Genomic DNA, 12,078 nt, shown 5'->3' on the forward strand with positions numbered 1-12,078 from the left:
GTTCTGCAAAATCCAAAAACAAAAACCGCAATCTTCCACTACAAAACAATCAAACCAAGCACCAAAACAAATCTATGTATCTATAAAAGTGAAAATGTGTGTGTGTGTGTGTGTGTGTCTGTGTACATTTCCCTACCAAATAACTCTGTCAATTTTCGGTCTAGAGACTCAAGAATTGACATAAGGAATATTGAGATTTTGGAAATATTGGTTTTTGGCCAGAAATTTGGCTGTCAAGGGGTCAGAGTTAAACGATTTGACCTTTGAAAACTCTATCAAACTCCTCCGCCAATTTTGGGTCTAAACACTTGGAATTTTAAATGTAGGTTACTTGGACATGGATCAAACTTTTTAATTTGATTTGAGCTCAAAACAAATGTTACGGGGTCATAATTGGGGTTAAAGTTTTTTAAAATTTGATCTCTGTGGTCTCTACGAAATTAGTTGGACAAATTTTGGTCTAAACATTTGAAATCTTAAATAAAGTGTATTCACACGTAGGGCAAGTTATGAAGAGTACACAAAGCCCGAGCAAAGCCGGGTTGAACTGCTAGTATTTGAAAATATTAAGAACTTGAAGAAAAACTTTCTTTCAAAATTGTTACTTTTGGCATTAAGTAACTTGAAAATATGCTTTAAATTGTTTTATTTGGTATTAAGTAACTTGAAAAGGGTTAATATGCTTTAAATTGTTTTATTTGGTATTAAGTAACTTGAAAAGGGTTAAAATGCTTTAAATTGTTTTATTTGGTATTAAGTAACTTGAAAAGGGTTAATATGCTTTAAATTGTTTTATTTGGTATTAAGTAACTTGAAAAGGGTTAAAATGCTTTAAATTGTTTTATTTGGTATTAAGTAACTTGAAAATTGTTAATATGCTTTAAATTGTTTTATTTGGCATTAAGTAACTTGAAAAGGGTTAAAATGCTTTAAATTGTTTTATTTGGTATTAAGTAACTTGAAAATTGTTAATATGCTTTAAATTGTTTTATTTGGCCTTAAGTAACTTGAAAAGGGTTAATATGCTTTAAATTGTTTTATTTGGTATTAAGTAACTTGAAAAGGGTTAAAATGCTTTAAATTGTTTTATTTGGTATTAAGTAACTTGAAAAGGGTTAAAATGCTTTAAATTGTTTTATTTGGTATTAAGTAACTTGAAAAGGGTTAAAATGCTTTAAATTGTTTTATTTGGTATTAAGTAACTTGAAAATTGTTAATATGCTTTAAATTGTTTTATTTGGCATTAAGTAACTTGAAAAGGGTTAATATGCTTTAAATTGTTTTATTTGGTATTAAGTAACTTGAAAAGGGTTAAAATGCTTTAAATTGTTTTATTTGGTATTAAGTAACTTGAAAAGGGTTAAAATGCTTTAAATTGTTTTATTTGGTATTAAGTAACTTGAAAATTGTTAATATGCTTTAAATTGTTTTATTTGGCATTAAGTAACTTGAAAAGGGTTAAAATGCTTTAAATTGTTTTATTTGGTATTAAGTAACTTGAAAATTGTTAATATGCTTTAAATTGTTTTATTTGGCATTAAGTAACTTGAAAAGGGTTAAAATGCTTTAAATTGTTTTATTTGGTATTAAGTAACTTGAAAATTGTTAATATGCTTTAAATTGTTTTATTTGGCATTAAGTAACTTGAAAAGGGTTAAAATGCTTTAAATTGTTTTATTTGGTATTAAGTAACTTGAAAATTGTTAATATGCTTTAAATTGTTTTATTTGGCATTAAGTAACTTGAAAAGGGTTAATATGCTTTAAATTGTTTTATTTGGTATTAAGTAACTTGAAAAGGGTTAAAATGCTTTAAATTGTTTTATTTGGTATTAAGTAACTTGAAAAGGGTTAAAATGCTTTAAATTGTTTTATTTGGTATTAAGTAACTTGAAAATTGTTAATATGCTTTAAATTGTTTTATTTGGCATTAAGTAACTTGAAAAGGGTTAATATGCTTTAAATTGTTTTATTTGGTATTAAGTAACTTGAAAAGGGTTAAAATGCTTTAAATTGTTTTATTTGGTATTAAGTAACTTGAAAAGGGTTAAAATGCTTTAAATTGTTTTATTTGGTATTAAGTAACTTGAAAATTGTTAATATGCTTTAAATTGTTTTATTTGGCATTAAGTAACTTGAAAAGGGTTAATATGCTTTAAATTGTTTTATTTGGTATTAAGTAACTTGAAAAGGGTTAAAATGCTTTAAATTGTTTTATTTGGTATTAAGTAACTTGAAAAGGGTTAAAATGCTTTAAATTGTTTTATTTGGTATTAAGTAACTTGAAAATTGTTAATATGCTTTAAATTGTTTTATTTGGCATTAAGTAACTTGAAAAGGGTTAAAATGCTTTAAATTGTTTTATTTGGTATTAAGTAACTTGAAAATTGTTAATATGCTTTAAATTGTTTTATTTGGCATTAAGTAACTTGAAAAGGGTTAATATGCTTTAAATTGTTTTATTTGGTATTAAGTAACTTGAAAAGGGTTAAAATGCTTTAAATTGTTTTATTTGGTATTAAGTAACTTGAAAATTGTTAATATGCTTTAAATTGTTTTATTTGGTATTAAGTAACTTGAAAAGGGTTAATATGCTTTAAATTGTTTTATTTGGTATTAAGTAACTTGAAAATTGTTAATATGCTTTAAATGGTTTTATTTGGTATTAAGTAACTTGAAAAAGAGTTAATATGCTTTAAATTGTTTTATTTGGTATTAAGTAACTTGAAAAGGGTTAATATGCTTTAAATTGTTTTATTTGGTATTAAGTAACTTGAAAAGGGTTAATATGCTTTAAATTGTTTTATTTGGTACTAGCGGGGGTACCCGGCGTTGCCCGAGTGTTTGTTTCCAGGACGGGGGGGGGATTAAAAATGTTATGGTAGGTAAGTAGGAAGGATCAAACCCGGAGTCATGAGTAAAAGTAGGAAAATAAAGTGTGAAAAAAAACAAAAAAAACCATCTGCAACGTTAACAGTTCGGCCACCAAGAAAAGTCCATTCCAGTTGTTTAGGAAAAAAAAACGACTACGATAGGTCGGCGCGAACGTGAAAATATAATGTGAATTGTCCAGCACGCTAACCACTACGCCACAGAGCACTGCAGCTTTGTTTAGTGATTTTAAATAACTTCACATGAAAGAACTACGAAGCCAAACCGGTGTTCTCTTCTCAACTTTTCCTTGTGAACGATCCCCAAACGGTGTTAAGTGGTGGCAGGGGGAGGAGGAATTTATTAGAGAGAAAATATTTTACCACTTCCATTGATCTTAACCGATTTTGGCCGTGACTTCTCAGCAGAAAAAGTATAGAAATCTAAGATTATCGAGGAATTTGAGAAATAATAAGCCTATAACACACCTCAGATATTGTTCTGCCGTTTGTGCATATTATATTTACATGAAATATCTTGATTTTTAATCCTATTAATGTCAAAATCAGACGGGAAAAAATGAGTTCATTTTATTTATATAGAGATTAAGTAACTTGAAAAGGGTTAATATGCTTTAAATTGTTTTATTTGGTCTCTCTTCTCCGTTTCATTCTTTTCTAGGTATCCAACATTTACTGATGCTTTGAGGGATCTCGATGATTGTCTTTCAATGTGCTTCCTATTTGCAACCTTTCCCAAATCGTCACACATCTTGTTGCACAGAGTTCAGCTTTGCAGACGTCTTACGGGTAAGAAAACTAAACACTTTTTTTTTTTTTTATGCTTGTCCAGAATTCTCTCGATAGTAAAGAACAGAAATAAAGAAAAAATCTTTACGATGTACATATCATATTCCAAAAATCACGTAAATTAATCAAGTGGTTTTATTTTTAAACAAGAAAAAAAAAAATTTTATGGCTATCCAAAGAGATGCCATCTGGAAAAAAAATCTGAAGAGGAAAAAAAAAGGGAGATAACTCAACATAATTCAAACTTGCAAGATTATTATTGTAATGCCTACAAATTCCTATTAATTGCTTAAAAATTCTATGATAAGAAAGATATTTATAGGATAAAAATGTAATGGTAGAAATATATCAGAAATGTTAAAAACATGAATAATGGAGATGATTTTAGTGATGCCATCACGTGATCTTGACGTAATGAGATTTTGAGAGATGTGCAGTTTGGAGTCCGACTGAAAAAGTCGGACAAGTTTACACAAAAGATATTGTCTCCGCGTTTTTGGAAACTGGTAGAAATGCAACTTTAGTATAATACGTCTCGCAACTCCGATGGGAAGTCAAGAATAAAGTTATAATATTTTTTACATAAAATATATAACCTATTGCTGGTTTGTGTGTTTTATGGGGAAGGTAGATATCCTTTTGTTGTAGTAAGCTGACCTACGTTTAACCTTAAAAACATACATAAAAATAAAACTATTTAATCAATTTGTAACGGAGTGCGTATGAGCGTGTGGGGAAAATGTCAGCAGGAGCTGTTAGATAGCTTGCAAGGATATTAGCAGCAGTAGCCAAAAAAAAAGAAAAGATGTGCAAATTAAGAAGTATGCACAAGTTCGCAAGAGAAAAAAAAGGAAACAAAAGGATACCACGTAGTCGGAAGAAGAAGAAAGTGTGGTTGAAAAAGATGGACGCATTAGAAACAGCTGTCTATGGGCCAGCATGTAGTGGAGCAGAAGTGAGAAACTTTTAAGCTGGTGTCGAGACGGGGAGAAAGAAAAACGATAATAAACGACTTGTGTTAAAAAAAAAAGAAAAGCTGACTCGGATTTATTTTTATTTGTTTGTTCGTTTTTGACGATGCCGGACGGCATGGGAGTCCGAGAGATGTTTGCACTGTAACAAACACGATTCGAGCGTAACTGGCATGTTACAAATTTACATGATTTTTGATTTACAATATTTTTTTTCCATCATGGGTAAGTACATCATACATATTTTTATTTTATTTTTTGTTTTTTAATATGGAGGAATTCTGTAAAAGCGGCCCTTTTTTTATTGGGCAACTTGAAGAATCAAAATGTAAAAAAGAATACCAGAATATTAACATCCTCATATGAACACAAATATAAAATATACAGGCAACTGGGGACTGCTTGTAAATTTAATATTCTCTTGATACTTCCTCCTCCAGAGGAAGCCGGTTCAACCCATCTAAGATAAATGCTATAAAATAAACAAACAAACAAAAAAATTATAAAAATGTCATATCACATTTCAACAATAAATAAATTATTTTCTGTGAGTCTAATGTAACAGCCATCTTTTACTTATGACAAAAAACACAGCAACGTTGTATATACAGGGTGGGTCATAAGTCGCGCAGCAAAGGATTTTAAATAATTCTGATAGTAATAAACGTTATTTATTAAAATCAATCTTAACCAATAAACTGAAAAACATGTTGTACACGCTGATACAATCATAAAAGATGTATCTTATACCCGAAGAAAAGAAAATATATTTTGCCCTGCAGATTTTACAGTTTCACATCACTTAATTCTTTGGTGCGTGACTTATGGGCCACCCTGTATTTTTAGTCTTTATGAAGATGAGATTTACCTTGAAAATTAAAAAAAAAAACATAACATCACCGATATCTTTTTAGTTCAATACATTATGTTCGTAAATAAATAATTTCTAATATCTTTCAGTATTGTCATTTATTTTGTTTCCTTGTATCTTACAAACATATATACACACACATACACGGGTGTTCCTACAAACGTATACACACACATACACATGGTCCTACAAACATGTATACATACATATACCTGTGTTCCTACAAACATATCTACTAGTGTTGGGACAATGAATTGATATCGGAATCTGTATCTGAATCAGAAGAATTTGTGCCTATTTTCCGATGCCAAAAATGATTCTTTGAATTATTATTTTTTTTTTTTTTATTTGATCTGTTTAAAGCAAAATCTATAATTGCTGGAAATAATGATAAAATAGTAAATATTTATTGATGTTAAGCAACCAGTAAAACTCCCCAGTGTGTTTTTATGCTCATCTGGGAAAAATAACAAGTCTAAAGCTAAATATTTAGAGATTTATATGGACTCGGTAATTGTTTTTTTTTTTGTTTTTTTTTTTAATTCAATTTTCACCCCAAACAAGGCACAGTGCCACTTTGAAGCAGGGGGCTACTATCAGGGACTTAATTAGCGGGGTCATTATGAAGGGAGATGAGTAGAAAGATGTTTGTTAACATTACACTTGAACTTCTGCATATCAGTGCAGTTGGGAAAGCAGAATCCCGGAAGGGAGTTCCAAAGACCCGCAGTTCTGGGGAAGAAACTATTGGAGTAAAAGGCTTTCTTGCACCTAGGGATCTCTATTGTATCGGAATTGGGAAAAATATCGGAATTGTCCCATCAGTGATATCCACACACACACACACACACACACACACGTGTTATGTTCCTACAGACATATCTACACACACATCTACACACTTACACACACATGGTGTGTTTCTACAAACATGTATACTGCATTGTTATAGCCGTCAAATACAACTCCTTAATATAAAACTTTACTCTATCGGACTTCTGATATCAAAGGTGTATAATAATGCCACTGATACTTGGGGACACTACATGTTATAGAAATTTGAAAACTCAACAGAAAGTAAAGACTAGCTAAAAAAGTGGAAAAAATTGAAAGTAAAATGACTCTGCAATAGAAGAAGGTGTGGGGTGATCCAACTCGTTCCTACACCAACTGTTGGGTAAAAATAATCTAGTCAGAAGATACAATGTAATTCCAGTGACATAGCGATTATTGTGTACTTCACTGAAGTGATGATGAGTCTGACCAGTACCGAGGGAGGGAGTGACCATTTGAGAATACAAAGTGCTATATATGGGAGCACAGCAAAACTTCTCAGATCTTTAGATCTTTAATTTAGATGAGGTACATAAAAAGAACAGGGGAGGTAAGTCGGTCTAATATCTCATTAAATACGTAAATTGTGGTTGTGCCAATGGAGAATAGGAAATTTAAGATAAAACATATTTATATTTTCAGTTAAAATTCTGTTTGATAATTTTTCATAATTTTTGGTGTAGATATTTACTTTTGCTTGATACACAAGTATATCCAAGAGTTTTCCTGTTAATTTATTTGGAACTGTCATATTTCACCTCTAAGCACAGAAAACCTTCCTCCGTGCGACTTCAAACTTCTGCCAATGATTTAACTTCCTGTACTCATTCTACTCTTATTGTCAATGGAATTTTCCATTCTTTTACACAATTTTCAACTGGGAATTTTCCACTGCAACCATATTTTTATGTCTAAACATTATTACATTGTGAATTGTGTCAAATGTTGAAAATATATGATCTAAATTATGATTTAAAGATTTTTTTTTTCTTTCTTATTTTAATTAATGAGACTATTAACTTTTATCTTTTTTTTTTTAGTTGAATTCATGCATTATGTCATTGCTTCAAGATCATTAAGTAAAGTAAGTATTGTTTTATTTTAAATTTTATGCGCCTTCATCATAATTAAAAAAAAAAAAAACATGCTTTGCTAGTGTTTGAATTTTAATATATAAAATAATGCCTCAGTCAAAATAATTTTTTTTTTTTTTTTTTTTTACATGGGTGTCACCATTTATGAAGGCTCGAAGGCCACTAGACGATAAGATTGTAAAGTGGTCACTGAGACAACAGCATATTAATTGTTAGTGGTGGAAATAGGATAGAAATAGATTATTTAGGTGGAGGCAGCTTAACAAGAATTTGTTTATATTGAACATGAAAATAGCTTAAAAGTAGGCCAGTGGAAGAGTTCCACAGGCAGACAGTTCTAGGAAAGTAGCTTTGTTCATGGAATTTGCCTTTAGATTTAGACACAGATGGAAATTGTTGATGGTCCTTATAACTCGGTGAGTGTTTTCTTGTGAAAGTTGGGCAAGGGGGGAACCATAGATTGAAGCTCAGATGAGCACTTGCTACGAAAATAACTATAGAGCAGAGACAGGCTTGCAATGTCTCTTCTGTGGGAAAGAGGTTGCAGGGAAGAGAAAAGGGCATCACCTACTAGATTACTAAGTCGGTTTTCAACTCTGTCAAAGCAGTTAATTAATTTAGAAGTGAAACCTGTGCATGCAAATATATAAACATACTAGCAGGTAAACCCGACGTTGTTCGGGATTAGATGATCAACAAATGTTTCACCCTCCCATATTTTTATCATCATTGAAATTGGTGAAATCGACCATTTTTTAATCAAATTGATTGATTGCCTGGGGACTCATCCCAATGCATCAGGAGAAAGCTTCACATACTCCCCCCCCCCCCGTGACTTATTCCATAATATATTGTAGTCTACATTGCACTGTAGAGAGCCTACTATTGATTTTATAAAATTATTCTTTTATATAATTGCCTGAATTATAGCTTAAAATGCAAAAGTATCATGGTTAAATTGTGCTTTAAACAGAAACATTCATTTAAAACGCACCCCTGTTATATCAAAGAACCTACTGTTGATTTTTATATGTCTGGCCTTTTTGCTTATTCAGTAATAAACTTCTCAAATGCATTTGTGATGTTAGGCTATATAACGCGTTAACTTTGATCGAAATTGTTTGTTCCTTCTTTCAACGGATTTCTTTGATTATCGATACTTATCAAAGACATTCTGATACAAAACCTATCTAAGAACACTGCCAGACAGATAAAAAGTACATTTGTGTATAATTTCAAAACGATCAGCCCAGTGGTTTAGGAGTCCATCAGAAATGAACTCACACACAAACACATGCATGCAAAGTTCGTTTTCTATAATAGTAGAGGTAGAGATATATAGATACACATAACTAAATTCATATAAATAGAAATATGTGATTTTTAAAAGAAGTGCTGTTCTTTCTTTTTTTTTCAGGTGTTTATCTCAATCAAAGGCATTTATTTCCAAGCTGATATCAATGGTGTGAAGGTCAACTGGGTAATTCCCCATAAATTTTCTCATCAAGTAAGTAACCTGCAGACTTCAATATAATTAACACAATGTTATTTTTTGATCATTTCATTGTAAATGTTTGCCTTGGACATCAACTGGAGGAAGCACCCACTCAAGAAACGTCTATATGGACACCACTGTCTTTATTTCAGTCTTGCTAAAAGGGAGAAAGCTTTTGCCCACTGGTCACTTCTGTGTAATGTGGTACCGTTGCAAATGGACAAATAAATAAAAATCCGAGTCCGCATTTTTCCTTTTTTAACACAAGCATTTTATTACCATTACTTATCACTTAAAAAGTCTCTCATTGCCACATGTCTATTTTAGTCTGGCCCGTTTCTCTTTCTTCGAACCACATGCTGGGCACAGCCGGCCCTTTCTCGTCTTCGATTTCACACATCCATTCTCTTTGATGTCAACTTTGCTTCTGCTGACCACGTGGTGCATTTTTTTCTCCTTTTTTTTTTTTCCTTTTTCTTCTTGCATACACTTCTTAATTTGCATATGTGTGTTTTTCTGCTGCTGCTAATCTCTTTGCAAGCCAGCCATCCTTTGCTTCTGCTGCTATTTTCCTACGCGCTCATATGCACTATGTTGCACCTGGAGAAGTAAGTGAGAACTTATGAATGACACCGTTGTATGAAATCTATAATATAAAGGGCAGTTGCATGTGTGTTTGTACATCCAGCTAGAAGTTAAAACAACAAAACAAGCACCCACAAAGTTTGTACAGTCTTGATCAGCATTGCCCCGGATGAATAATATCTAAAAGTAGAAGAAAAAAAATTATTCCTTCTTTGAGGGTAAACTGGGCCAGGTTTTATCAGGAGTATTTTATTTTTCCAAACAAATTTTTGATCATTTTATTGTAAATGTTTGCCTTGGAAGAAACATCCTCTCAAGAAATGTCTATATGAACACCTTTGTCTCGTTAAGAAAAAGCTTTGGCCTACTGGTCACTTCCGAGAACTTATAAGTGACACGCTCATATGAAATTTATAATCTCTTTCGGTCAGTTTTATATTTAAAATACAATGTACAGTATTATTCACAGAAATGTTAATACACTCATATCTACTGCATGTTATTGGTTTTTCTGTTCAAAAAACTAATTTTTTTTACTGTCCAGAAAAATATCAGCTTTATCAAAGTATTTATTGACTAACTATATGGCTCATTCTGTGGAATTTCCATGGGTCATGCTAGTTAAGCAATATTCCTTGAATTTCAGTTTCTTTTGAAGAGGTCCTGGATATGACCTTAAACTATATCCAGTGGTGAGGCCCCAGCTTGTGGGCTTTGGGGAGTGTGGAGCCACCCTTTAATTACCATTGCTCCCAGGTCCACTCTGACCCGGAGTGGTAGTACCTGTTAGGGTCCCAACTATGGGTTAAATAGAAACCGACGTGAAAACAACAAATATATTCTATTAAAAAAATTTTTCTTCAAAATCTTTGGATTCGGCATTAAATAACCTGAAAAGGGTTGATATGCCGTAAAACAAAAACAACCAACCAACAGTCTTTTGAAGATCCCTTAAGCCTAAGCCTTATAATTTTTAGACATTTTCCAAAATCAAAATCATGCAATGAACTTTGACCAAAATTGGAATAAGGATTAATTGGTGGGCCAATATTCAAATGAAAATCGAAATATTGAATTTCAATTAAAACCAATCATATCCACCTAATTGTCATGTTGAAATTAGTAACATACTCAAAAATTATGAAAAACAATAAAATAGAAAATTAATTATTAATGAAAATAGTTTTAGAAAAAAACTGCAAATTATATTTCCAAAATATGCAAATTATACTTAAATAATAAACAGGGGAGGTAACTGAAGTTTTCCTTGTCACATTTCTCCCCAAAATGATGGTGGTCAATCGATTGTGAAATGTTTCATGTAATAACTAGCAGGGCTATCCGACGTTGTCTGGGCCATATAAAAAAAAGAAAATGGAGTTGTATTTGACTACACTTGCTGAATGACTTTTGTTTTAATTTGATTATTTTTACTGTGCGATAATTTATATCAGTTTGAAAAAATAAAATCTATTGATGTTGGCCCATTGCTACGAATTAAGAATAGGGGCATGTGAGAGAGAAAAAAAAATATTAGATGGTTACGAAAGGGCGCTTCTACACTAATAGGACAAAAATTCGGAGATCGTAATACTGAATTTCACATGGAAACAATAGTCCTTGTATTTTTAAGATAATTATACCCAAAAATTACGAAAATTGATAAAATAGAAAATTAATAAAAGAAATATAAAATAGAATTTGATGAAAACGATCATAAGACACAGGAGAGTCCAAAAGGGAGGTAATTTTCTGTTTTGATTTAAACAAGATGGCTGCAATTTTTCAGCTGCTAACACGATTATTTTTTTTATTTTTTATTTTTTTTTAAATAATTCAGTAATATTCAGGTAATTCTGACTGCATAATTTGGAAGCTACTATTGTAATTTATTAGAATTGACAAAAAATCAGACGAAGCCATATTTTTTTATTTGAAAGCTCCATTTATCGACAACAAAATTTTGTCCTAATAGTGTAGAAAAGCAGAAAAAAAATATTTGTGATTTACGTAACTAATATTCTTGCATTTAATAGTAATCTGATCTGATCTTTAAATTAACTGCCTATAAAAAAAATTTGAAATTAGAAAAATGATTTTGTTTCAATTTAATTATTTTTATATCAGTTTAAAATAGGTTAAACCTTTCTTAATGATTGTTTTAGTAAAAAAAAAAAAAAGAAGTCCACTGATATCGGCCCACTGCTATGAATTAGGAATAGAGGCATGTGAGTGAGAAAAAAGTTTTAAGCAGTTACGATTAAAAAAAAAAAAAAAAAAATTGTGATTTATATAAGTAATGTTTATGCTTTAATAATAAATTCAACCCTCGCCTAAATCAACCACTGAAAATTCCCTCTATTTAATTTGTGCCAAGTTAATAATACAAAGTACAAAACAAAAAATATAAAAAATCTTTTAACACTGTTTAAATACAAAAGCTTACCGAAACAAACGTTTTCAAAATATGTTAAAAATAAAACTGAAACGTCTGCCTCAAGGTGGGCGCAAACACAAAAAGAATTCCTCAGTAAATGTTCTTATCCATT

General features: G+C 31.0%; 1 protein-coding gene across 1 annotated transcript in view; it reads left to right on the plus strand.

Moving 5' to 3' along the window:
* Nucleotides 1-12,078, plus strand: part of LOC145269501 (pescadillo homolog) — a 71,229-nt gene that overhangs the window by 23,828 nt on the left and 35,323 nt on the right. The window contains exons 5-7 of the mRNA XM_080125237.1: nucleotides 3,552-3,679; nucleotides 7,396-7,439; nucleotides 8,867-8,956. Coding sequence (XP_079981363.1) covers nucleotides 3,552-3,679; nucleotides 7,396-7,439; nucleotides 8,867-8,956 — 262 coding nt within the window. The remainder of the gene's footprint in view (nucleotides 1-3,551; nucleotides 3,680-7,395; nucleotides 7,440-8,866; nucleotides 8,957-12,078) is intronic.

Source organism: Euprymna scolopes, chromosome 45 (assembly GCF_053919585.1).
Source record: "Euprymna scolopes isolate OS-2025 chromosome 45, ASM5391958v1, whole genome shotgun sequence".
Classification (NCBI taxonomy): Eukaryota; Metazoa; Mollusca; class Cephalopoda; order Sepiida; family Sepiolidae; genus Euprymna; species Euprymna scolopes.